The 27,731-nt window shown below is 38.7% G+C and overlaps 1 protein-coding gene across 1 annotated transcript in view; it reads right to left on the reverse strand.

Annotated features, from left to right (window-relative positions):
* LOC136846487 (uncharacterized) overlaps window positions 1–27,731 on the reverse strand; it is a 114,078-nt gene that overhangs the window by 15,371 nt on the left and 70,976 nt on the right. Inside the window, exon 2 of the mRNA XM_067117322.1 lies at window positions 4,560–4,703. Coding sequence (XP_066973423.1) covers window positions 4,560–4,703 — 144 coding nt within the window. The remainder of the gene's footprint in view (window positions 1–4,559; window positions 4,704–27,731) is intronic.

Genomic DNA, 27,731 nt, shown 5'->3' on the forward strand with positions numbered 1-27,731 from the left:
ATAGAAAGGTGATGCAGTTAGAGGCCAAAGGGACGCTGCAAAGAACCTTAAGTAATGCCTACAGTGCACCGGCCGTGAGGTGCACTGACGGCACTACACCTCTAACAGTATGATGTAAAATGGAATAAGATGACTTTTGAAGACCCCTCAGGACCAGTAAACTGATATAACACCATGAGTCTCCTTTTGCGTTTTAAGAAAACAAAACTTACCAGATGATCCACCATCTCATTAAATCATTTACCAATGCACTTATCTAGACCTGGTGCATTTAGGAAAGTTATCTATTTAGGGTGGGCGGTGGGTTTCTCAGAACCGAAAGATAAAGCACCCACTTTATATGTATATTTATAGGTGTAAGTATATATGTACAAGACACAGTATATATATATATATATATATATATATATATATATATATATATATATATATATATATATATATATATATATGTGTGTGTGTGTGTGTGTGTGTGTGTGTGTGTGTGTGTAAGTGGCTGGTTCATGCAACCACGGCCGTGAGTAAGCACACACACAAACATAAGGAAGGAGAGAGAGAGAGAGAGAGAGAGAGAGAGAGAGAGAGAGAGAGAGAGAGAGAGTTGTAGCGTGAAGAAGAACTGAGGCCGACGCATAACGGTTGAACAAAGAGCCGACCGAACGACTTGGCAGGTGGAAAGTGAAGGAGCCGAGACCGATCTGAGGAGTCCGTAGTGAAAATCATGACTCCAGAAAACGAAGCCACTTCTCTCTCTCTCTCTCTCTCTCTCTCTCTCTCTCTCTCTCTCTCCGTGCAATCTTGAGAAATCTGTCTTCGTATCCGGTTTGTTTGCCGTTAATGAAAATGGGAATTCTCTTGCTGCGTATAGTCAGTACTTGATCACGAAAGTTTAATAATATTGTCACAATATTTATTCACTGCACTTTCATTTTGAACTCGAGAGAGAGAGAGAGAGAGAGAGAGAGAGAGAGAGAGAGAGAGAGGGAGAGAGAGAGGGGGGTTCTCAGGCGGAGCAACACACCTTGCAATAGTAACGCACGCAAACAGAACAGAATAGAGCGCATGAGAGCAGCAATTAAGACGCCACTGACCACTGGCAGTCACGTGACTTGCGCCATCTTAGTTACCTTACCGGTGGGACTTTATGGGACTCTAAGCAATTACACTTTCGAAAGTCGGTTTATCGTTGCAATAAAGTACCATCGTCACTATCGCCACTATTCTGTTATCTAGTCCAGGGGAAAACAACGGTCTCGTGCACTGAAGAGTAAAACTTCGGTATAACCTGTTTGATCCACCAGTGAAAATTAGAGAAAAGCCTTTAAGATTTTCTGTAAATGATTAAAATGAACCACAGGTTTAGCTAGCCCTCCCGCCGTCGTGCTGAAAATGAACTTCTTAATAATAAAAATTCTTCGAATAACCGCAGCGAACAGCTTTTATAATACAGAACACCGCTAATTTTCATTCAATGTTACGAAAGATATACTATTTGTGATGCATCTACAACGCATTAGTTGGCCTGAATTAAAGGCCTCTAGTATTGCCGTAAATGTTTGATAGAAATAAATGGCTTCTAGGCACAGAAACGCATTCTTTTTGCAGCGCACGTACTTAAACTAAATATTAATATAAAAGACAATGCATTCTGCGCTCACATCACTACAACATTTCATCACAATTTAACTGCTTCGCAATTCTGGACAAAGAATCTACTTTTTAGTTAGAGTACAGGTGAACTTCATCCAAATATCACATGACAAAAATTGACATACATATTTCTAAGTATAAATGACTCAGGTAAAACTGCAAATAATAGTAACTTAGAATTCTGAGATTTATTCGGTGAATATTGACCGTTATCTTTATACTAACAGTATGTCAAATTCTCCGTGTTTCCAACGGACATGAGTTTTTTATGTTGGCTATTCACGTAAAAAATAATCTTGTTTTATTCGAAACAATATTAATATGACGATAATCACACAAAGAGGAAAATATTCTAATTACAGCAGGCAGCCCGTCCCCTGCCTTTCATTCGTTTCCATATTCATGTTGTTTATCGTGCTAATACAAATTTCATAAAGTTTATGCTTAGTATATATACCAGTTTATGTCACTAATATATCTCCTTGACAGTTGTAGTCAATTGCTGCCAACAGTTTACAAACAAACTGATCTAATTCGGAAAAATAGTGTCAGTGGGGTCAGCTATAATGATTAAAGAAACAATGCAGCAAAACTCTTGCTACACGTCTGCTGCGAATTTTGACCATTACTAATTGGCTCACCTGCCATTCCTCACTCCATTCACGATCGGTTTGCTTATCCCTCAACTTTTCACCTACTTCTCCCGCCTTTACTCGCATCTCTCTCAAAACCCCCTCCACAGCATTAAACAGCAATGGTAATGTAACCCACCCTTGCCTTGGTATGCCACAGACTTTTTCCCTACAATCTCAGTTTTCTCACCCAGTTACTTCATATTAAACACCTGGTCCACATATTCTCTTTCTTATCTAAACCCATACTGCTCTTCCCCCATGAATCCTTCGTTATCTGTCTTATATATACTCTCAATAAAAGTTCTACCTAGACACATTCCCACTACATGTAACAGCTGTTATGCCACAACAATTCTTACATTCAATTGTATCACCTTTACCCTAGGTAATTATTTACTTTATTCATTTGGAATACTCATCTCCAGATATTACATACTTTCACACCTGGTCAGCCTCTCAATCATCACCATACAAAGACATATCACTTGTAAGCCCGTCTACTCTGGGCACCTTTCCCGTCTTCAATCTCATAACTGCCCTCCTTACATCTAACCTTAATTTTGGAGGCGCTTTACACTAAAGGCATGAATTAAAGTGGTAAATAAGCGAAGAAGCTTTCATTTTCTGTTGCAGGATTCGTTATTTCCCGCTCGAATACAGACTTGTAATGATAAGTGTATCTAAAACCCCAAACCAAAAAAAAGAATGTGATATATAATAATATTAAACGGAAAAATTATGGTAATCATACAAAACTGTCTGTAAGGCCTTACGGCACAACAGCAACAGTGCACTCGAATCTGGACTGAGGAAGGAGCACTTTGGTCATATTCCATCCAAAACATGTCTTGTGACTTAAACAGGGAGTTAGGCACTTAGCTAACTGCTGCTGTTTGCACCCTGGGATGGAGGAGAGCACAGTGCTAGCAGCCTCATCCAACAAACTACCAGTTTTTCCATACATAGATAATAGCTCTAAAAGACTTAAGCTTTCCCATTCTGAGCAAGGCTTTTGCGATGAGGACAGGCCCTATGCTTTTCTGCACTCTAGCTGTGACACACAAAAGTCAGCTAAATACCAGGGACGCAACTCTTTTCTTAAGTGGACAGAGAAAAACACAGAGTGAGTTATAACAGAGGGACTAGACTGTTTTAATGAAATCGACATGGTTCTTTAGGAATTCTTGCGAAAGTTCACTGGGTCCAACAGTTTTCCCAAGGGAATCACGTCCTGCTTATCGCTGGCGCAACAAAGCATCATAATCCCTTGACTATATGAGTATCTTGATTGCTCTTGAATAACAGAATATGTGAAATTACGGCAGTGCATGACCATTACAAGTTCTGCCAACCACTTCCATGGAGAAGAAGTCTGTCTGGTGGGACTTTTCTATGTCTGAGAGAGTGAGTTTAAAGTGATGGGCTTACTACAATACACAGAAGCATTTTTTCAAGAAAAATGCAGGTTTACAGTCTGTAACATTCCGATAGTGTATGACTCTTCCATGGATTATATATTTTGGAGACACAAGTCATATTTATGCTCCACTAACGGAGCACCATATACCAATGTGTATGCGTTATATAGGTAACATAAATGATGTTAAAAAGCCAAGACTGACCGGAGTATCCCGGTCGTTACGAGCGGCAGATGTTTCAAAACAGGTGACCGTACAACCAGATCTAAAAACGTTGGCTTGAATTCGAATTCCTATAACTGAGCCAAACTCAGGTCTACGGTTCTTTCTACAACTGAAATTTTTGTGATTAATCCTCTATAAAGCTGTCAGTTTATTTACTGACTTACCTTAACCTCCATAAACATCGCAATGTTGCATAAAGTTAAACCCTCCCGGACAGATAACCTCAGACTTTCAATCAGATCGAGTTTGAATGTTGCCTTTACGTTCTCTTTGCCCAACTTTGTTCCTTTGCCGTTTTCCATTTTACGAGCTTTTCATTCTCCAGTTTTCTAGAGTGAAGTAACCGGTACTTGTTCTGTGACTCAAAATTGATTGCATGCACGGCATATAATAATAATAATAATAATAATAATAATAATAATAATAATAATAATAATAATAATAATAATAATAATAATAATAATAATAATAATAATAATAATAATAATAATAAATTACTTGAGGTTGACTACTTTAGCATCAGTCCCTTTCAATTTAGCTGGAGGTATTCAATGCAACTTGTTACTTTCTCGAAGTGCCTGCAATACTTTCCAGCATGTAGAAGTAGACCGAGAGAAATGATTCGACTTACTTGTTGCTTGAGTCTTCTTTTCCAGGCGACCAAAAGATGCGACTGAGTCTTGTTTCTCTCCCTCAGCTCCGTGAGGGCCCTCCGGGCCTCCTCCAGGCTGCAGACCTCTTCTTCCTGGACCGCCTCCAGAACCCCCCACCCCATCTGTCGATAACAAAGAACAAGAGTATTAACACTTGAGGAAACTTACAAGCAGATGCCATCAGCAAAATCAAAATTAACACCTTCTAAACTCTGTAACTGTGTGTGTGTGTGTGTGTGAGAGAGAGAGAGAGAGAGAGAGAGAGAGAGAGAGAGAGAGAGAGAGAGAGAGAGAGAGAGAGAGAGAGAGAGAGAATCAATATACATGGCATTAAAGTCTGAAATGCGTTAATTGAACGATGAAAAGTTCTATTTGCTGTAGCACTGGACCTTTACGCATATGATTTCAAGAGAACAATGCCAGAGGTTGAAGAAAAGTTACCACTTTCATGAAGATGTATAGTTTTCTGGAAATAAGAGTATGAACAAAATCCTCATAAGTGTAAGAGGATCAACTAAAAAGGTCACTTCAGCTATAGGAGAAGCATCTGCTTTTCTTACCCTAATATCTGGACTTCTCGTGATGCCATGGTCACGTTATAAGCTTAGCAAAACCACAGTTGACTACTTCAGTAAATAAAAAGTGGCCAGTCTCAAAATGCATTCATAATACAGTTACTCCTGCTTCGTCAGTCTCCGCGATCAGAGGCAGAAGTACAAAAAGCGTGCGAGTTGCAGCTCCGTAATCCTAGAACTTCCCTTCTCTCTAGAGGGCTTGCCGCTAACCATCTGTCTGTCCACTGAGGTTGGCTGTCTGCTCTGTTAGTCTCATCATTAGTAACAGGTAAGGGTTAACAGCGGTTGCTGCTTAGAGCGCTCAGTTTTAACAGGATGCATTAAGTTTGGATAGACAAAACAATGTAACATTTAACCCATAAACGTATTCAATTGTGGGATTAAAAAAAAAAGTGTCATATCTAAAAGGAGACAGGCAGGAACGAGTAGTAAGTTTATATTTTATATATATATATATATATATATATATATATATATATATATATATATATATATATATATAGATAGAGAGAGAGAGAGAGAGAGAGAGAGAGAGAGAGAGAGAGAGAGAGAGAGAGAGAGAGAGAGAGAGAGAGAGAGATTTGTGGAAGGAAATTAAGGAATAAAATTTGAATTAAACTGACGAAGAAGTTTGACAAGGAATTCTATTGCACATGGACAAATGGTATATTCTTGTTGAGTGAACTTCGCCATTTGTTTTCGAATAGTGTGAAACGGAATCCTTACACAGAGCTAAACAATAATTAAATAAATATACACCAAAGATTCCTTATTTGACTCAAGACCTCCAAGTGCAATATCAACTCGCGATCAAGGCTGTTTCATTTTCTTCAATACTAACTTTCAGTATTGATTAACAAACATGACACTAGTATTAAATGGACGAGATGGAACATCGTATTACTACTAGTCAAAGAGCTGCTACTACTACTACTACTGCTACTACTACTACTACTAAATAACAACATTAACAGACGAGTTGTTCACATTGCAGCAAAGAAAGGAAAGTCCGCACAGCCTCAAAGTGTTTTGGGAGGGTTACATCATGTTCAGATTCTAAAGGGTTCATAAACTGGCGATGATATCTTCCAATTTATGACACTGGCAGCTGTCGTGGTGATTTGTCAATATTGCAGCAGCAAAATTATGGCCCAAGTCAATAACCTTTGGTCTGGGAGTGACCAGACTTCCAGAATTATGAAAAACTCAAGTTTTCTATTCAACATACTTTGGACTGAAGTTGTCATCAATTCTCATCAACCTGCCAGCAAAAACCTTTCCTTCAATCACACATACCTTACATACATCCCAGTCAGCCACTCAGCCACACACTCACCACCGTAATGCAGCATCTCACTTAGCCTCTGCGTCTTTTCATTCTTCAGTCTCATTTGTTAACTGCCCACCTTGCATCCTTGACAATGACATGAGTTCTGAACTGGATATGGATGCAATGCTAAGTGTTGACCGAGTATAATACCGTAATCGTATACACACACATACACACACTGAACCCCATTTTCTTATATATAGGTAAGGCATATTTCATATTTGCTATGAATGAAACATTTGCAACATGAAATCTTAAGAATTATGAATGGGCAATCTTGAAGTACTCCTTACCAGGGCTTGATAGCAGAAACGGGCATAAGACCCTTTTCTGTAGAGCAGAATACAAGGAAATAATTCTGTCATAACAAACTCCGAGACAAGAAATTGGTAAGAGATAACTGAACATCAAGTTTACGTCACTCTATGGAAACTGCTGTTGTAGGGACAATGGAAAAATGTAACAAAATTAGTATGAAAATCTGAAAAAATATGATACTGGAAGTAAATCCGCCGTAAAAATGAATAAGACATTTATGGAAAACATAAATGAATCCATAAAAGAATTTAAGTACAAACGAGGGAATTCACATCAAGGAATATTATTATTATTATCGTAATAACGGTTATCGCTAATGCAACTCCTGTTATTACTATTAATATCATCATAATTTTGCTATGTTGAATATTCTTGATAAGAGAACAAACTTGAGGAAACAAGGAGTACGAACTCTGTGGCTTCTGCAAATTAGATAGTAAGGAGCATATATTTTCGCACAAAAAAAGGTGAAATTTGGAAGAAAGGATGTAAAACCAAGACACGCTGAGTAACCCAAGCAAAAAGTTGGAGGATTACACAAGACAGGCCATAAGAATGACTGGAAGAATTTGCAAGCTTACAGCGCCTTGCGAAAGCGAGAAACAGAACAGTATATTAACTCGCAGTATATTAAAAATAAAGCCATTATAAGTAAAAAGTTTCAATGAGTGTAAGCAAAAAGGTTTGCTCTTATCCGCAATGAGATACAAAGTCCCCGCAAATTAGTTTTGTGGAGGGAGCAATGAGGAACCGGGAACCATCAGTATCAAAGTTCACGTTTCACTTTCAGGATAATTTTTACTAATAAGAAACTTCAAAAGACTAAGTAACTTCCAGGACAAACTTCAGTGAAATGGTTGGATAATCCACTTAATTTTCTCCTCTGGTTAGTAATACTATCTAATCTTTTAAGCTATCTTTTCTAAAGAGGCTTGGGAGATCTTGTACTGAGTTTTATGGAGTAGCATTCCCAGAAAATCTTGAAGGTTGGGTTCTCTGGGAAGCTTTTCAAACTCATAGCATAACAACTCAAGTCCCGATTTTAAAGTTCCAAGGAAAAGTCATTATGGAAAATGCTCTAAAACCCTAGCGTTTTTTTTTTTTTTTTTTACAATTGAATATGTGAAAGTCTTTCAGTTTGGACCTATAAAGTGATTGGCATACTCGACAATTTCACAGCTTTACTTTACATATATAAATATTCAAAGGGATAAGCTATTGGACAGAGGGAAAGCTGGGCCTGTACCCGTTGGATTGAAAAACAAAGCAACATATTATGTAACTTATCAAAATAAAATGTTATAATGAAACTGCTATTTTGGCATAAAAATACGTTTGGACGCTGAAATGTGAAGTCGAGGCCACTTATACTTGGGTAACGTGATACGATCAATGATAAAATAATGGTGCCTACAAAAAAATAATTTACACTATCTGAAATCAAATGAAGACTTATCAGAGGAAGATAGGAGACAATGGCTGAAAAGGAATGGACAGTAAAATTACCGATCAAAGCATGGGGAGGAGAACAATGCGCGTGGAAGAACTTTTATTAATACTATTGCAAGCCAAACTGCAACACTCTTTGGAGAAAGAGAATGCTACAGATCCAAGTCCCCATTATGGAATGCAGCCCAAAACGGAAAAAGAAAGATTAAGGAATAAACTATACGGTAGGAATAAATACAAACAAATAAGAAAGGAACCGTAAAATGGATAACAAACTATGAAGTGAAGTTCATGTCATCCTGCTCAACATAACTCATAAGAGCGCCACTTGAAATGGTAGGAACAGCAGTCTGATATCGAGAAAGCAGTGAGTTTGCTTCGGGAAGGAATGGTCAATGTGGTTTCTGGTGCACTGTCGAATAACTCAAGAGAGTTCGAGAGAAAAGGACGAGAGATTCCTTCAGGTACAACAAAAATTAGTCATCGAGAAAGAATTTTATTCACAGTGAGGAAAAAATCAACTAAAACATTATTCTTTTACATTAATTTTCGACAATACATTCGACACAACCACTGTTTCAAAGAAATAATTTCCTTTTTTCGTTTGTCCACAAGCATTCAGTAATGTTTGTGGTAATATTTTAGGAGTCTGAGCGAGTATATTGCTGTTGCTGTTTCGGAAGAGGCAAAATGTGTGTGTGTGTGTGTGTGTGTGTGTGTGTGTGTGTGTGTGTGTGTGTGTGAGTGAGAGAGAGAGAGAGAATGAGAATTTAACTGGACTGACAAGACGAATAAAATCATACTACTTGAACATGTTCAGCTTCCACCTTTAAGCACTGAGAACATGGAAAACGGGTTGGACAAAGTAGTTACACAGCTGTTTTCCAAGTGAATGGCACAGCCACAGGAACTTCAGGAACTTGGGTGCCAAAAGTTGTTTTAAGAAAGTAAAATCAATTTTTTCCCTTACTTGCGTAATAAGAATGGGTCACAGAAATAGGTAATTTAGTAAGAAGCTCCAGTGACTGGAGGGAGAATTGCAAACCTAAATACACTACTTCATTTCACAAATTGTCTAAACCTTCGGCGGCCACATTTCTTCAATTCTGGAATGGAATCTATACTGAAACCAAAGTCGTGTTATCAATTGCGTGTCTGGAGTCTACCATTAATCTCTCTCTCCCTCTCTCTCTTTTTCAGCAGCTGCGCACACAGGTATGCGGCTTATCTCACAGTTCCTCTGGGCTCCTCGGCGTCTTTACTTGCTTGACATTTCTCCTGGGCGTCATCCCATGAAAATGAGCAAGCTGGGGAGCCACTGACGCAAGTAACAACCCTTTTCCCATTGTTTTTCTTCAGCCTGCCATGACGTGTGACTTCTGTTTACAACAGAATAGCACCCTGGTGCACGTGAGTTTCGTATATACTGGAGCGTTGAAATCTCCTGGGTATCGTCTTGATCAGAAAACGCGAGAGGACTGGAGCAGCAGCAGATAATAATAATAGGGTATCCTTCATAGGTGTTGCCTTTCTTGTTCACGCCACATCTTTGGTGGATGGTGCACAATTTTCAAACTCTCTCTCTCTCTCTCTCTCTCTCTCTCTCTCTCTCTCTCTCTCTAGCTTTGTGATGTACTCGCCTTACAATTAACAGTACTGGGTTCGATAGTTGACGCCGATCTGGGCAAGCTTACTTCAAACTATTGTGTTTCTGTGGTCTTAAACAGTCAGTAAAATGGTGGCGAGAGAGAGAGAGAGAGAGAGAGAGAGAGAGAGAGAGAGAGAGAGAGAGAGAGAGAGAGAGAGAGATCAGAGCTACCTATAATATATGCCACTATATACAACTGAGCAAAACGGATGGTCCACAGCAAGGTAATCTTCATCCGACTGGCGGTGAAACCATTCGCCATAGATTTTTTCAATGCTTCATATAGCTTGCAAAAACTGTGAAAGGAATCTTTCATACTTTTGACAACAAATTTCCATGTTGCAGAGCCAATCTTGATTAAAGTTTCACAAACCGGCTGGAGTGAGAAAATTAAATGAATACAGAAAATGGTAACCTATCAAAAGGCAGAATATACCTTTCACTCTTTTCCTATTGGAACCTTCGATGAGGTTTCTCAAAACATGACGTAAAAATAGAACACAAAGGCTTCTAGGTGTTCTCAGCTTACGGCAAACGTTGCGTAGTATGAAGCAGCCATATTGAGTTTCATATTTACCAGGTGTAGGTATATGAAATGACGGAAACCCGTTTTTCGAGGAAGCCGTCCTTTCACAGGAAGTGGCAAAGGAAAGAAAACTAGTAATGTTAAATTTATGAGGAAAAATTATTTTTTCTATATTGGCAACTGACGCCAGAATTATGTCGGAATTTACCATTACACTGAAAATGATTAGTTGTAAGCCGCAGTGCATCCCAGATGATGTCTTTATTGTGCTAATTAAGAAAGATAGTTTTGACACAAATATTCTTTTTATGTAAATAGCTTCAAGAGCAGCAGATAATAAGCTCGGCAAAAAAATAAATCTAGTCGCTAATGTAATGCTCAAATTCCCAAGACGTAGCAACAGTCAGCCGCTGTCATCTTTATCTTGTCACGGGAGACAAAACAAATGGTTTCTACCTTTCTACGTTTCGGCTGTGTGACAGACTACTGCGCAACAGTTACTGATGACAACGATTTCACCTTTCGGCATAAGATTTTCATGACCAATAAAGTATATTTCATTGATTTTTGTTTAAACCAGGAGGAACAGTAGCCGGGAATCTCAGCAAGAGTTGTCTTCCTCAGGTGAAATATTCTAACTGGTCTGATTTAGCATAAAAAAAACTGGCGTTACAGGAAAAAAAAACATTATCGGCATCTTTTCGTCACTTCTAGAGCAAGTACTCACGGGAAGAGAAGTTGCTAAACCCAATCGGAAGCTGTCTATCCTGTTGATGAGCATAGTTCCCAATATATCATCGGGTTTAATGGCACGTACAAAGCACCTAGGATTACCATCAGTATTCCTGCACTGCAAAGTTTTACGTGGATTTTCAGGAAGTCTGAGCTAGTTAAAATAACTGGCTTATCTCAGGAAAACAGAAAAAAATTACCAAGACGATTTCATTATTGTCATTTTTGTTTTACAGTCTGAAGACGTGTCATGACCACCTGTCGTCTGAAACCCTGTTGTCTTGGGAATTACAATGCACAGGTTTTAAGAGGTCCTAAATCCTACCTGGATAACTGGCTAGCATACTGAACTGTGTACGAACCGAGAGTTCTTCGGCGTACCATGGCTGAATTTTATATAGCCATGCTCTGAAGTGTGAAAGGGGGAAAGGGCAGGTGACTACAGGAGCAAGGAACAGAATGCTTGATGTACTGTAAGAAGATTAACAAAGAACCAAGGGAATATATATAAAGGAAAGAAACCGATAATTACACACACGCAAGGGCACGAGACACTTTTACTATCTTGGCAACAGATACGTTCACTTTCTGCCGAAGAATACTAGAAACGTTTTCCACTGTTTAAAGGAATAATTTTCCTCACATCGGACCTTAAACTAAACCAACTTGTTACCTATTCTCTAGTGCACAGGGTTACCAGAGAGAATGTATCAAGAGGAAATTAACAATCTTCAGTCCTCACCCTGGATTTTAAGCTGTTTTCATACCAAAACAAGACTGGCCACTGTCAACTAAATTCCACTTTCCATAACATTAGTGACATACAGAAAGGACTCACTCTTGGGGCATTCAGCAACTGGAAAATGTAACATAGAATAATCACAGTCATTACGTTTTAAGAAGAAGGGAAAGGAGGGCCGTCGCTATAGCGGTTTCTCTGATTTTGCTCTCCCTTTAGCTTAACTGGAACAATAAATCTAGTCTAGTTATTACTTTCGAAGAGTGTTGAGTGCTCTTCATACATCTACGAGAGAGAGAGAGAGAGAGAGAGAGAGAGAGAGAGAGAGAGAGAGAGAGAGAGAGAGAGTTATGAAAATTCTTTAATTTCTTAAAGGACCTTGAAATCTACAGTATAGCTTTATGCAACGATGACAGTGATAGTCGGATTCAGCCAGATTTCATGCCCTCTGGCCACCCACCCGCCAGCTCTCTCTCTCTCTCTCTCTCTCTCTCTCTCTCTCTCTCTCTCTCTCTCTCTCTCTCTCTCCACTTAACGAAAAGAAAAAGAATAAAAGTTACGACGAAACATAGCTAACCCCTTTAACTATCCCATGAAACTTCCTTGTCAAACCGCACTAAAATCTTTCACTTAATCTTACCAAGTTAGTTTTGACTGTGCTTTCCCCGAAGGCTCTACGTCTGTAACTGCAAACACCATTACCTCAGACAACTCAAAAGGCAGTCAAACAACTTGGCCTAAATTCGTTTCAACTTTCATTGGAACCGTCTCTAGATTCTTTTCTTATTCCCCAGATTGTACCAAGAGGGACTTCGTGATGGGTGCCAATTACTGACACAGAATGGGGAAGTGGGTGGGGGAATGAAAGGCGATGGAAATCGATGGAGGAAGGTTTACCAGTACAGTTAACAAATGACTCCTTTGACTGGCAGGGGTCAGGAAGGTTAATGGAATCAGAAGGAAAGAAAGAAAGGTGAAACTGGAGGCTCTGCTGATATGAAATCAGCTGATGGAGGTGAACATAAGGCAAGGCGATGTCGGTACGGAAAAACAGGACGACATGCACATTAACCATTTTACCTACCAAAATGGGAAAGCGCCAGAACTGTTCAGAGGTTAAAAACCTAAAAGTAAACATCTCTTATATAAAAATGACGTTTTTTAGCGCCGTTTACATTATTTGTGATGATATATATTCAGGGAAGTATTGACACATTTAGGAAAGTAATGACACTTTGCAAGTCGAATATGAAACAGGAAGGGAAAGACAAATGTAGGCTAATAGCCACACCGCAAACAACAAAAACTATAAAAATTAAAACCAGTGCAAAAATGGCGGCACTAAACTGAACAAAACGGTACAACACAACTTAAAACCGAAAACTTAGTTCAAACCAATCTGACGCCTCAAAACGGTGGAACTGAGGGGCCATGGAAACAACAAGCAAGATTTCAAGCAGTGTACCAGCTACTTTTCGTCCTCTCTACACGAGAGAGAGAGAGAGAAAGGGAGAGAGAGAGAGAGTGGTCTGTGGAGAGTTTCTTTGTGCAGCTCGAGAGAGAGAGAGAGAGGAAAAATTGAAAAGTAAAATTTGTCCAAGGAGAGAAAGCCAGCTATAAAAGTGTCGACAGTGAGAAGAAAGAAAAAGGGCGAGGTACACAAGATTGAAAAAGACAGTGATTATGTCAGAGGCTGCTGAGAGATGTAGGGAAGAAAATGGGTAGCATCAGTTGTGTTGGGAAGATAGTAGGGACGTGGAAGAGCAGAAGCAATAGCCCAATGGGTGAGACAGCTTTTGCAAGAGGAAAGGTTGAAGTGATAAGCGCATACGGTTCAGGAAACAAAAACAAAAAAAATGTAAGTGAAAGATAGTCTGATTCTGTGCCTGGTTGAGATCTGAGACCCATAAAAGGGTGGGAGTGCTGAGTGGTGAAAATGCTAATGCAGATGACAAAAAGATACAGGAGGTACATACAAGGCACTTGAAGCGAAATGACAGAAACGTGTTTCAGTAGAGGGTTGATTGCTACGAATACATAATTTCATAGAAAAGAATATTAACTTTTATAGTTGAGAAAGGGAAAATGGTGTTGAAAAGCTTGTTATATGATGCGCTGACACAGTTATTGGGCGAGGAAGCTCACTGACATTAAGATGGAATGGAGTAGCTGGGGGTGTATCTGATCATTTTCTTGTTGAAGAACAACGTAATAGCATGAAGTTCCTGTTGGATTTTAGCTCAAAATTTAAATGTAAATGTAATTATGGCATGTGAGGTGAGGATGGATAAAAATAGATGGTGAAATGATGCAGGCAAAATTCAAGGAGCCTCAAAGGCAGCAAGGACTGCTTGAATTTGTGTGCACGTAGGAAGAAAAAATAAAAAAAACAGTAAGAGGCAGGATGATGCAATTAGGAGGCATAATGAAGGCGAAAAGGGAACTGTTTGAAGTGCCGAATGTTCAGCGAGTGAAGTAGAGACAGAAAGGCTAACTCAGGAGTGAACCCAAGCTAGAGTTTCAAAAATAAGATAAAGTTGTATTAGGCGCACGTCAAAGAGAGAGAATAGGTAATAAGCAAAAGAATACATGACTAAAAAATGCAAATGGAGAGATGCAGTCCAAAAAATGTATTCCTGGGCCACTGAAGAGAGTATTTTTGAAGTTCATGAGTGTGGAAGATGAAAACATCTGCAGATCTGATGAATACTGCACAAGAGAGGAGGTGCTGAGTGTTAATTTGACAATGCTTGTGGAGATAACTGCTGGGGACGTAGGAAGGGTTACTGGTCAGGAATAAATTCATTAAGTGGTGGGATGATGAAATTATAAAGTAAGTGAAGGATGAAGATGAGAATAAGTTTCAGTTGCAAGACAAAGATATCATTAATACTATACAAGAGAACGGAAATGATAGTCCAGAGCAGAGTGAATGAAAAAAGTAGGGTTTGATGAAAAAAAATTAGGAGTAAACTCGTGCAAGAACTTTACGGTAGGGAGAAATTAATCAGGTTTAGAGCAGTGAAGTTAACGAACAAAGAAACTTAAGAACAAAATACGTGAACAGAAAAATGCTTCTTGATGAGAATGAAGTCCAAGGTCAATGAAGTGAATATTTTACGATTTGCTGAAATTGGAGGCTACAAAGAGAGCCAGACTGGAACGAGACTACAAGGCAATGGGTTAGTGGACACTGGAGAATACTTGTGACTTCTGAGAATGCAAGGCTGGCAATTAAAAGGTTCAAGAGTGTACAAGTATCAGGAATCAATGGAATTACAAGTGAGATGCTGTGGTAAGATGGTGAAAGTGTGACCAAGTGGCTGACCAAGATGAGAAAGGTATGACTGGGGGATGGAAAGGTTCTAAAAGAATAGACGAGGAATAACTGCTCCGATGTATAAGGGTGAAGGTGATAAGGTGACTATAAAAACTGCAGTGGCATATGAGAACTTAGTACATGGGTTAAGTACACAGTTTGATTTTGACTGACAGAGAGAGATGACAGGACTGGTGGGAAAAGGAAAAATTAAGGGTTTAGCCAAGGACATGCGCACGCAGAACAAGAGTTTAGCACGAAACGCTTGTTTTAGAAGTTTGAAAGAACTGAAAGCAAGAGCAATGAGGAGAAAGAGGCGATAGAAAGGTTAGCTTAGGTGACATGATGGAATCTAAGCCTTTTGCGATGGTTTTGTCATAATGAGATTTAATAATTGGTAGATAGACGGTGTGGCACTGGGAACAGAATGGAAGGACCTTAATATCCAGGAAGTGAGCCTCAGCAAGATAAGAGGTGAATGACGCAATGTATGCAGGGGATGGGATGAGTCCTGTGTGTACGGTAGGTGTATGATGCGGCTAATAAAGTAAGTTTTTTTCCCTTGGGGTTCACCTTCCATTTAATTATTGAAAGTTGACTCCAATTGTAACTTTAGTCTAATTATTGAAAGTGGACTCCCATTGTAACTTTAGTCTTGTTTCTCTGGAATCAATCCTTATTAGAAGAAAGTGTGTGTGTGTGTGTGTGTGTGTGTGTGTGTGTGTGTGTGTGTGTGTGTGTGTGTGTGTGTGTGAGAGAGAGAGAGAGAGAGAGAGAGAGAGAGAGAGAGAGAGAGAGAGATTATATCAATAAACAACTTGCAGATTCTTGAAAAGAAAAGCAATCCTTCGCACTCAAAATACACTAAATGATTACACAATTTTATACAGGCAGCTTATCAACATATCCAAGTGGGTGAGATTAAGGCATATACATAAATACCATCTAAAACGGTAATCGAATGCAAACACCCACACACATCCAAATACACACCTGCCCCAAGGCAATGACGACCTCTGGGGGCCGGTAACAACGCGAGAACCTGCACGCATTTAGGAAGAGGCCCCTGGGGGTTATCCCTTATATGTTTACAGAACCGGTTTCCTGCAAACCGTATTAACTCTTTTTCCCTTCCTCCGTTCTGTCCCACTTCAAGAAACATTTCGGAATTTTGAGAATAAAAAAAAAAAAAAAAAGTCTGGCGAGAGACCTGCACGTCAAGGGAATACCACAAGCGATTCTCTATTGGGTACGTCATTTTTACCGTCATTTTCAGTGCACTAAATTTGAGACACCCTTCTCTCAAGGGTTGTCAAATTTACAGCATTAATAAGAACAGTGCTAACTGGTAATAATAACAGTAACTGGTTCAATAGGGCAATGTCAAGTATTTAGGTAAATAATGTTTTCATTTGGTACTTTGATACAATACAATCGACTTATCTTTCCCAATGCTTAGAGAACGAGAAACTATAGTCCCTGCACTCTTTTCCGACAGTGGAAGAAGAAAAAAGTACCATTCGGTAACCGCGTTCTCTGAAAATTTTTGAGGTCGTTATTTGCGAAGTGATAACGGTCGATGGCGGCTCAAGGGAAAGGCAGCTCTGCTCTGCTTTATTCGTTCCCGAATGGGACTACTTTTTTTTCTTTCCTTCCTCTACCATCAGGAAAGGGTGCAGGGACTATAGATTCTCTCTCGTTCTTTAAACGCTGGTAAGGATAAACATATGTTATATAAAAATGCCAAATGTAAATATATTATTCACCCAAATACTTGCCATTACCGTATTAAAACAATTGGGTCTTTCCCAGATAGTGACCCCCAAGGGTTTTTAACCCGGTATGTATCCACCTTTGCGGCGTGTTTAGTACAAGCCCGTTGGGGACGACTGTAAAAACATAAACAAGAGACTGTAAATATCATAAAGATAATGACCCCAAAGAAATATTAGTCCTAGATAACGACCCCCAAACTTTGCTGGGGGTCACTATCTAGGAAAGATCCAACCAATTACTATCATTGTTACCAATCGCTACTGTTCCTAATATTGCTGTGACTTTGACAACCCGCGAGAGAAAGGGGTCTTAAATTTAGCGCACGAAAATGTCGTTAAAAAAATTCAACAAAAAAAAGTTCAGTCAATATTCACAGAGCGTAACACTTGAGGTTATTATAAAATCTTTCAAACTGTGGTCACCTTTCACGCACCGGAGTTAATGAGGAATGTGTTCTGCCACTAATCTTCCAAAAAAAAAAAGCTTATTAAAGAAATTCCAAAACTGAAGTATCCACTTTTGGTTCGCCGTAGGACTTTGATAAAAGTACGACGCATGAGATAATCAGGCATTTTAGCTCGTTAAAAATGAATATATTTAAAAAATGCCACAAATAATGCAACTTGTCCTTTGTTTGACAAATATCTGCATGGTCACTGTTGCTATCCTAGTGACCCTAATTGTATGATCGTCATTTACGTATCTTAACTTGATGACTGTTTTGCTAATACCTGTCACTCGATCGTCAAGATCCTCTTTTGAAGAAGCAGCAGCAGAGGAGAACAAACTACCTGAGAACAAGAAGAAGAAGAAGGAGGGAAGGAGGAGAGAAAGATTCGTTACTGGAGTTGGAGCAAACGGACGGACGACCCTTGACACCACTTCCTTGATAGAACACAGCCGTTCTTTCTTCTCCGTGCACACCATCACCGGCATGGAGCGACGCTTCATCCCACCAAAAGAGGTCATCCAATACGACACACGTTTGCTGGCCCCACTCTCTCTCTCTCTCTCTCTCTCTCTCTCTCTCTCTCTCTCTCTCTCTCTCTCTCTCTCTCTCTTTACCTTCAAACTGGATAATATGCAGTATACTGCGATGCAAATGACGACTATCTTACAAAACTGCAATATACGGCCCCACACACACACACACACACACACACACACACACACGCACATCTAATTGAAGAAATCACATAATTCAAACCGACAGAACTCTTCCAAAATTAATGTATATCTTGTTTTGAAGGCCTAAGTTTTTTCTTTACCTAAAAATACTAAAACTTATAATGCCCTTACCCATCCCCGTCTAGAGCATTGTCTCTTATTTGGGGCGTTTCCTCCTTTGTCTCCCTTTCCAAAAAGGTAAGACTCCAACACATACGGATTTCTCAGTGAACATGCCCTTCCCTTTTCTTTAGTATACCCTCCTCCTCTCCCAGCAGGGTACCCCAGCAGTTTCTTCTTATAGATACTATTTCGGTCAGTATTCAGTTGAGAGGAAGGGGATAATCCTTGCTCCTGTCAGGCGGACCTCACCTGTCAGGCTACCACGTCCAATACTTGCTCTGTGCATTGTCATCCTCATTATCTCGGTTCATGAAAGGCTGAACCCCGTAGAAGAGTAGTGCCGTCAGTGCACCTCATGCTGTGCAATGTAGGGATTACTTAAGGTTCTTTGCAACCCCTTTCGTTCCTTTTACTGGACCTCCGTTCATAATCTCTTTCTTCCGTTTTTCCCTTCCACCCTCTCCTAACAAATGATTCATGCCAATTTCCGTTTCTGAGCTGAATGACCTCGTAGGTCCCAGCGCTTGGCCTTTGGCCTAAATTCTGTATTTTATTCTAATAAAGGCGAATCCGGCCTTTTTTTTGTGGCTTCGTTTCCATCAGGCCTGGTCTAAATAAGTGGCCGACGTTGACTGATTACTCATTACGCTTTACAGCATTTTTCAGCCAAATCAATTATGATTTATAGATGGGGCCACTTCCCTGCTAAAGAGCTGCTGGCTGGATATTTCACGGATGTACGCTGGGATCTCTGTAAAAACCTGTAAACTTATCCTGAGAGAGAGAGAGAGAGAGAGAGAGAGAGAGAGAGAGAGAGAGAGAGAGAGAGAGAGAGAGAGAGAGAGAATAACTCTCAGTAAGCTTAAATAGCGTTTTCTTTTCCGATTTAAAATAGGCCTGTCAAGGCAAAGAATTTTGGGGTTTTAATTCTTACGCAAATCCCGGACAGGATCAGTCTCACGAATCATTGTAATTGTCAATTACATCGTAAAACTAATTTACGCCAAATACGTGGAACAATTATAATTCTCATTTCAAGATGACTTTCATCATATATTCAAGATCCGATGACTTGCGGTTTTGGAAAAAATGTTTCCTCTTTTCGCACGGGAAAAATCATCACGTACAATCGCATTTTATGAAGTGGTCAAATGTTAATTGTTTAGTGGGTTCGAGGAACCCTGCAGTCTTTTGTCTTTTTCATGGTACTTGTAGAATTATTTTGTTATTTTCATGGTACTTGTAAAATTATTTTGTCATTTTCATGGTACTTGCAGAATTTTTTGTCCTTTTCATGGTACTTACAGAATTATTTTGTCCTGTTCATGTTACTTGCAGAATTATTTTGTCCTGTTCATGGTACTTGTAGAATTATCTTGTCCTTTTCACGGTACTTGTAGGATTATCTTACCCTTTTCATGGTACTTGTAGAATTATTTTGTCCTTTTCATGGTACTTGTAGAATTATTTTGTCCTTTTCACGGTACTTGCAGAATTATTTTGTCCTTTTCACGGTACTTGTAGAATTATTTTGTCCTCCTCATGGTACTTGTAGAATTATTTTGTCGTCTTCATGGTACTCGTAGAATTATTTTGTCATTTTCATGGTACTTGTAGAATTATTTTGTCCATTATTTTTTCCTGTTCATGGTACTTGTAGAGTTATTTTGTCTTGTTCATGGTGCTTGCAGAATTATTTTGTCCTTTTCTTGGTACTTGCAGAATTACTTCGTCCTTTTCATGGAAATTGAAGAATTATTTTGTCCTTTTCAGAATACTTGTAGGATTTTGTCCTGTTCATGGTACTTGCAAAATTATTTTGTCCTTTTCATGGTACTTGCAGAATTATTTTGCCATTTTCGTGATACTTACAGAATTATTTTGCCATTTTCGTGGTACTTGCAGAATTATTTTGTCATTTTCATGGTACTTGCAGAATTATTTTGTCATTTTCATGGTACTTGTAGAATTATTTTGTCATTTTCATGGTACTTGCAGAATTATTTTGTCATTTTCATGGTACTTGTAGAATTATTTTGTCATTTTCATGGTACTTGCAGAATTATTTTGTCATTTTCATGGTACTTGCAGAATTATTTTGTCCTTTTCATGGTACTTTTAGAATTATTTTGTCCTTTTCATGGTAATTGCAGAATTATTTTGTACTTTTCATGGTATTTGCAGAATTATTTTGTCATTTTCATGGTACTTGCAGAATTATTTTGTCATTTTCATGGTACTTGTAGATTTATTTTGTCCTTTTGATGGCACTTGTAGAATTATTTTGTCCTTTTCATGGTACTTGTAGAATCATTTTGTCTTTTCATGTTTCTTGCAGAATTATTTTGTCCTTTTCATGGTACTTGTAGAATTATTTTTTTACTTTTCATGGTACTTGTAGAATTATTTTTTTCCTTTTCATGGTACTTGTAGAATTACTTTGTCCTTTTCATGGTACTTGTACAATTATTTTGTCATTTTCATGGTGCTTGTAGAATTATTTTGTCCTTTTCACGGTACTTGTAGAATTATTTTGTCCTTTTCATGGTACTTGTAGAATTATTTTGTCCTTTTCATGGTACTTGTAGAATTATTTTGTCCTTTTCATGGTAATTGCAGAATTATTTTGTCATTTTCATGGTACTTGTAGAAGTATTTTGTCCTTTTTCATGGTACCTTTAGAATTATTTTGTCATTTTCATGGTACTTGTAGAATTATTTTGTCCTTTTCATGATACTTGTAGAATTATTTTGTCCTTTTCATGGTTCTTGAAAAATTAGGTTGTCATTTTCATGGTACTTGTAGAATTAGACTGTCATTCTCATGGTACTTGCAGAATTATTTTGTCATTTTCATGGTACGTGTAGATTTATTTTGTCCTTTTCATGGTACTTGCAGAATTATTTTGTCCTTTTCATGGTACTTGTAGAATTGTTTTGTCCTTTTCATGGTACTTGTAGATTTATTTTGCCATTTTCATGGTACTTGTAGAATTATTTTGTCCTTTTCATGGTATTTGTAGAATTATTTTCTTTTTCACGGTGCTTTTTCATTATTATTATTGGTTATTATTATTATTGTTATTATTATTATTATTATTATTATTATCTAAATAGTCTGTAAATCGAGGTTTATAATAGCATTGCAGGCTTGATAAATTAATCACCAAACTGTTAAATATCTACGCCATTATAACAACTGCAATTCAACTAGCTAATTTTTACCCCCTTCAAAAAGTTCCCATACAAACTTAAGAGCAATGGCGATATAACACACTTCCCTTACTCACTTTTGCACCAAATCAGCCACTCTCATGTCTAGTACAATCTTCACTTTTATCAGAGAAAATTCTAGCTGCACTTATGATATTACCTACTACGCTACACATCCGCAAAACCCCCCACTTCCCATCTCCAATTCTATCATAAACTTTCTCTGGATCAATGTAAGTTGTAAACAGCTTTCTCCGTTTATTCTCAAACCTCTCGCACAACTGTTTTAAAATCAACTTTTGGCTTACACACGCTCTTCCTTTTCCAAAATCCGTACTAATCCTTCCTTTATTTGTCTCACTTTCTCAATCAAAATTCTGCTACACATCAGTTGAACCCTTATAATTCTTTAATTCACTTCTATTACCTTTTTGGAACCTTTCCAGACATTTACCAATGTGGACAGACAATTATCTCGTTTGTAATTCCTCCAAATCCTTGTGCCTTTCCATTTTCCAATCACTTAACTGCACTCAAATTTACGAACTCAATTCCATAAGCATTATCAACTAATTCCTTACACTCCTTTCATCAATCAGACCTACCTCTCTACTTTCCTTTGCAGTTAATAACTCTTCAAGACGCTCATTCCATTAACAAAATTGCAGTCTTTACAGGTGGCATTTCTCCATTTGCACCAATAATTCCCAGATCCGTCTGCTCATTATCCTTTCTCTTTGCATTTACTTCCTTCATTCCCTTAAGGAACTTGGTATGATTCATCTATGAAGTTTCAATTTACTCCCTCACTTCTTCTCTTGCATACTTGTACACAATAATTAAAAATACACACACACACACTATATATATATATATATATATATATATATATATATATATATATATATATATATATAATAATCAAAAATACAAATATTATATATATATATATATATATATATATATATATATATATATATATATATATATATATATATATATAAACCATTTCCTCAGCGGTTAAATGACCCTCCACACGCACGAGTGACTCATCTCGTGATTCCTATAAAGATTCATCTGCTAAGGCATCCTGACCACGACTACCCACTGTCCTTTTGAGATATTCTGTCATGACGATAAATATTTTCACTTATCTCTAACTACATAGAAAACTAACATTTTCCTGAGCTTCAGACGTGGCATATCAAAACTATTAAACGAAAATGTATTAATTGTAAAATTAGAATAAATTTATAATTAATTTTCCAGGTATGAAATCTAATAGAACATCACATTGAAGAAATAATTATGCGGCAAAACGTGCAGCTAAGATATAAAGGGTTTTTTAAATTGTGTAATTGAAGCAGTGAACGACAGAAACAATTTTATAAAGTAGAGCAAGACAGAGTGGTACTGGATGGAGAAATGTGTACTTTTCTGGGACCTCAGCTGTTGCTAGTGTTTACCAATGACGTGACCGTAAACAATATCGTAAGCGGATGATGCTATTCTCGTAGAAGATATTATCTTCTCCAAACAGCAAACTGAGGTATCTGCTAGACAGAACTATAATTTGGAAAGGATCAGTAACTGGTGTAGTAGTAACTAGAGTAGTAAGTAGAGCGTGAGACTGACTTACAGCTAAACTGATATTTTCGTGACTAGCCGATCTTGATCCATGCTCCAACTCTATGATTTGTTCTCGTAGGTAACAATGTATGCGACGATTTTGAATATCTGACAATAACTGATGTTACCTTTAACTGTATCACAAATGCATTATCTATTGCTGCTGTAATTCCAGGTAATCTCTGTAAGGCTTCCTATTGTCTATAGATACGGTGGCGGCAACAGTGCCACAGGCTTCTTTTGTTCAGTCATCATGGGACTACGTGCCTGGTGTTATGCTTATAACCTCTCTCAACCAACTTACCCAGGGAGGGTTAATAAGGATTTGGACCACTGACCGAGAGTACTCTGTTTAGTAATACTCCATCAGTTCACCGTAACTGGTTAGTTTCATCTGATTCCTTGGTAAATGAATTCTAAGGATTGGTGCCTGTTTGCAGACAAAAGCATCCTCAGTCCATGTACCAGAAATATTTTATTCCCTTCATTGTTGACCTTTAATCCTTACAATGCTGAACGGTGGAGTGATATTCCTGTCAGTATATTAATGCCAATAATAGGAAGCCATACAAAGAAAACCTTGATTTACAGTAGCTGTAGATGCTATATTTGGGACAGAGTTGAAGGTAACATCAGTTCCTGTCAGGTATTCAAAATCATCAAGTACACTGTCACCTGTCACCTATGTAGAACAAATCATAAGAGCTGGAGCATGGATCAAGATCGGCTAGTCACCTTTCTCTTCTGTGTAAGCTTCATAGATTTTTGGCTTGTTTCCATAAAAGTTCAACCACTTTGAATAATCATAATTATCATTACAACTGCCATTGTTAATGTCATGCCCTACCAGTGCAAAATTCCATCCACAATGACGTGGCACTGAAAATTATTTTATAACATTCTTGCGTTACGATTTTCTTGTATGCTATTCTGTCTACGCTTCAGGCATTCTTCTACTCACGCAACTGCTCGTGACTACGTTGAATGCCATAATTACATTGTGTAAAATTCTCTCTCTCTCTCTCTCTCTCTCTCTCTCTCTCTCTCTCTCTCTCTCTCCCACTGAGCCATGGCACTCAATTCTGTTATAGGTTAAACTGGCCGAATGCCAGCACGGTCTCTCTCTCTCTCTCTCTCTCTCTCTCTCTCTCTGTCACTCCATGGCATTCAATGTTGTTAAAGATTAAACTGATCGTCTGCTAGCCCGGTCTCTCTCTCTCTCTCTCTCTCTCTCTCTCTCTCTCTCTACTCTACCACTGAGCCATGGCACTCAATGTTGTTATAGGTTAAACTGATCGAATGCCAGCACGGTCTCTCTCTCTCTCTCTCTCTCTCTCTCTCTCTCTCTCTCTCTCTCTCTCTCTGAGCCATGGCATTCAATGTTGTTAAAGATTAAACTGATCGTCTGCTAGCCCGGTCTCTCTCTCTCTCTCTCTCTCTCTCTCTCTCTCTCTCTCTCTCTCTCTCTCGCGCGCGCAAATAATTCTAAGATTTGGAAGGGAGGAGGGGGAGAAGAAGCCCAATAAAGCGATGCTGGAGCGGAAGGGGCCTTCGACGGTCCATTGAAGAACTGGATGAGGCAGCAAGAGAAAAAAATGAATTATTTAATAAAAGGAAAACAATGACTGAACTAATATTCAGTGAATTAAGCACGAGGTTACTTTTGGACTATTTCCGCCTCGAGGGCGGGATTACTTCGTCGAGGTCCTCCCCTGAAAATGACTCGACACTTTCCAGTCTCGCTCAAATCCTGACACTCGACGTTCTTGGTCGACAGGCTGAATCGTCTGTCGACTCAAAAAAAAAGTTTTAAGAATATTTTTTATGATTAGCTCTTTAAATATCTATATCCAGTGGAGATGTGAATGGCAAATGGGATAATGAATGACTTTTTGTTTTAAGAGGAAAAGCTACAGTATGCGCAAGAAATGCTAAAATTCATTATTGTCGAGTTTATCTCCACATAAAATACAGTAGAAACTTATTATTTTGTCTTGGTTGTTTCTTCGTAAACCACTCCTTCAGAATTTTCAACTTTGAAGGTTAGAAAAAAAAAATGACTGACTCAACTACCAGTTTCAAAATGAGTAGTAAAAGTTGTGAATTTTGAGTTGATAATTCTTCTCAAATTGACTGTGATAAGAGATTAAATATTATTACAACCTTTGGGGTATATGAGCAAAAGTGAAGCCCAACTGGAGGGTATTCCTGATATTTCCATTTTTAATAATAAAATCTTTACATGTCGCTGTTCCCAATTAAGAGCTTTTATTTTTTCGCCCGAAATAAAGTTGATAATACTCTAGTGTGAAAATGCTGTACTGCTCAGGGCAACGATAAACTCTGGGGCAATTTGGGACAATTTACTCCTTCAGCTTCAAGAACGAAAGAAACCAAAATGGCTGTTTCGTGGATAAATGTTCTGCAACAGGAGGATCGTACTTGTCGAATTACGGACTGTTTTAGTTCAATAACACGCAGTTACAAAAAAAAAAAAAAATGTCATCCCTAGACTCGGACAGATATCTCCAGATCAAAATTACATGTTACTGGATTATCAATCCTCTTGTACTAAGGCTTACGTGGTCGCAAACGATATAGGAAAATCCTTTCAATATGAAACTGGCTTCCTCTGGCTGTTGAATGACAGACACTTCAGTGAAGATCTTTGGCAGTCGTTTACTACGATCGCAATTTTGGTTAAAACAAATGTTTTAGCCGCAGTCAGTGGAAGGGTTAGTTATGGTGTAATTACATATGATGAGATAGCATGTATAATAACATTAGGGTGAAGGATGAGAGGAAATGTATCGAGCATGGCCTTAAATATCTGGAAACCGTAGGCATGGAAGCATGACCATAAATTTCGGGAATGACCATGCTATAGTATAAAGGTACTCATGTTCGGAAATTTCCAACCGTGAGAGAGAGAGAGAGAGAGAGAGAGAGAGAGAGAGAGAGAGAGAGAGAGAGAGAGAGAGAGAGGGGAATCACTGTATGGAAACCCATTATAATTATAGGAACTCTCATGGATTATTAATTTTCGTGAACAGCAGATGGAGGAGGAGGAGACTTGGAGGGACCAACGCACTATAAAAAAATAATAGCTGAGCGTTTCCGAAGGACGAATCAGCGATGGCTTATGATAAAAGTTCTCTCTTCCACGACTGTGTTGCGGGGGAAGATAAGGAGGAAGAAGAAGAAGAAGAGGAAAAGAGCAAAGGGCGGGGGAGATGCAAGTGACCTTACATGATTCTTCCACTCCGTAATGGAGCCACATCGAGGTGGGGCCTCAGGCTCCGCCAAGGCTGGATGCTGTTGTTGCTGCCCTGGGTGGGTGGATGGGGTATCATACCCGAGGGGTAGGGCACAGAGGAGAGAGAAAGAGCAAGAGAGAGATACCCGTCATGGGGTGGGGTGGGGGGAGGGGAGAAGGCGGGATTTAGATCTCAGGGTCACTCTTTGTTAACCCTCTCTACCCATACCGCACTGAGCGAAAAGGAAAGCCCTCTCTCGGAGCTGGAACCTTCAATACTGCTCTGCTCGCTCGCTGCTGCCAGCCTGCCAGCAGCAGCTGAAGAAGAAGAAGAAGAAGAAGAAGAAATCCCCTTCCCCAACGCCTCTACGCTACGCCTTGTTTAGCAAACCCGCGATTCACGCTCGTGTCGTGCCTTCGCTCACTCCACTCTTTGTTTGCCAACTTGATTCCTGAAAGCGCCAGAAACCGTTATCACTGCAATCTGCATGGGGGACTCATCCTCTCTGATAACAGCACATTAAAATGTCAATGATTTTCTTAGGATCAGAGCTCACAGCAACCTAAGGGTCCCGCATTATCAACTAAATGCATTAAGCATTAATCCAAAAGCAATGAAACATTCCCCAATAAGCAATAACGTCTTGTTATAGTTGCCTATCATAAAAAGAAAGCAAAACACATGACAATGACGATAATCTTGAAGCCCTACGGATATTTCTAAATTCTTTAAATTCAATAAAAAAAGAAACTACGAGATAATAATCACGTATTATCTTATTACTAATCCTTGATTTGGCTCAGTCAATTCCCGCACCAAAGCTTGACGCTCACCAACAGTGATTTTCTTATCATCACAGTTCACAGCGACTTAAGGGTCCCGCATTATCAACTAAATGCATTACGCATTAATTCAAAAGCAATGAAACATTCCCCAATAAGAAATAACGTCGTGGTATAATTGCCTGTTTTCATAAAAAGAAAGCAAAACACACGACAATGACGATAATCTTGAAGTCCTACGGATAATTCTAAATTCTTTAAATTCAATAAAAAAAAAACTAGAGATAATAATCACGTATCATCTTATTACTAATCCTTGCTTTGGCTTAACAGGCTTAACAACCTCAGTCAATTCACGCACCTAAACTTGATACTCACCAACAGTGCACTGATTTCTAACAAACACGGAACCACTCGCCCATCTTGCACGCCCTCTCGAACTTTCTGAATAATGAATCCTTCCATTCAAACTCCCCTATCGCTCTCTACTGCACCCAAGCTTTTTCTTTTATCATATTCATCATCTTCATTTCACTCCTCCACGAGAGAGTTAGGGTTAGCCTGCCC

This window comes from Macrobrachium rosenbergii, chromosome 15 (assembly GCF_040412425.1).
Source record: "Macrobrachium rosenbergii isolate ZJJX-2024 chromosome 15, ASM4041242v1, whole genome shotgun sequence".
Classification (NCBI taxonomy): Eukaryota; Metazoa; Arthropoda; class Malacostraca; order Decapoda; family Palaemonidae; genus Macrobrachium; species Macrobrachium rosenbergii.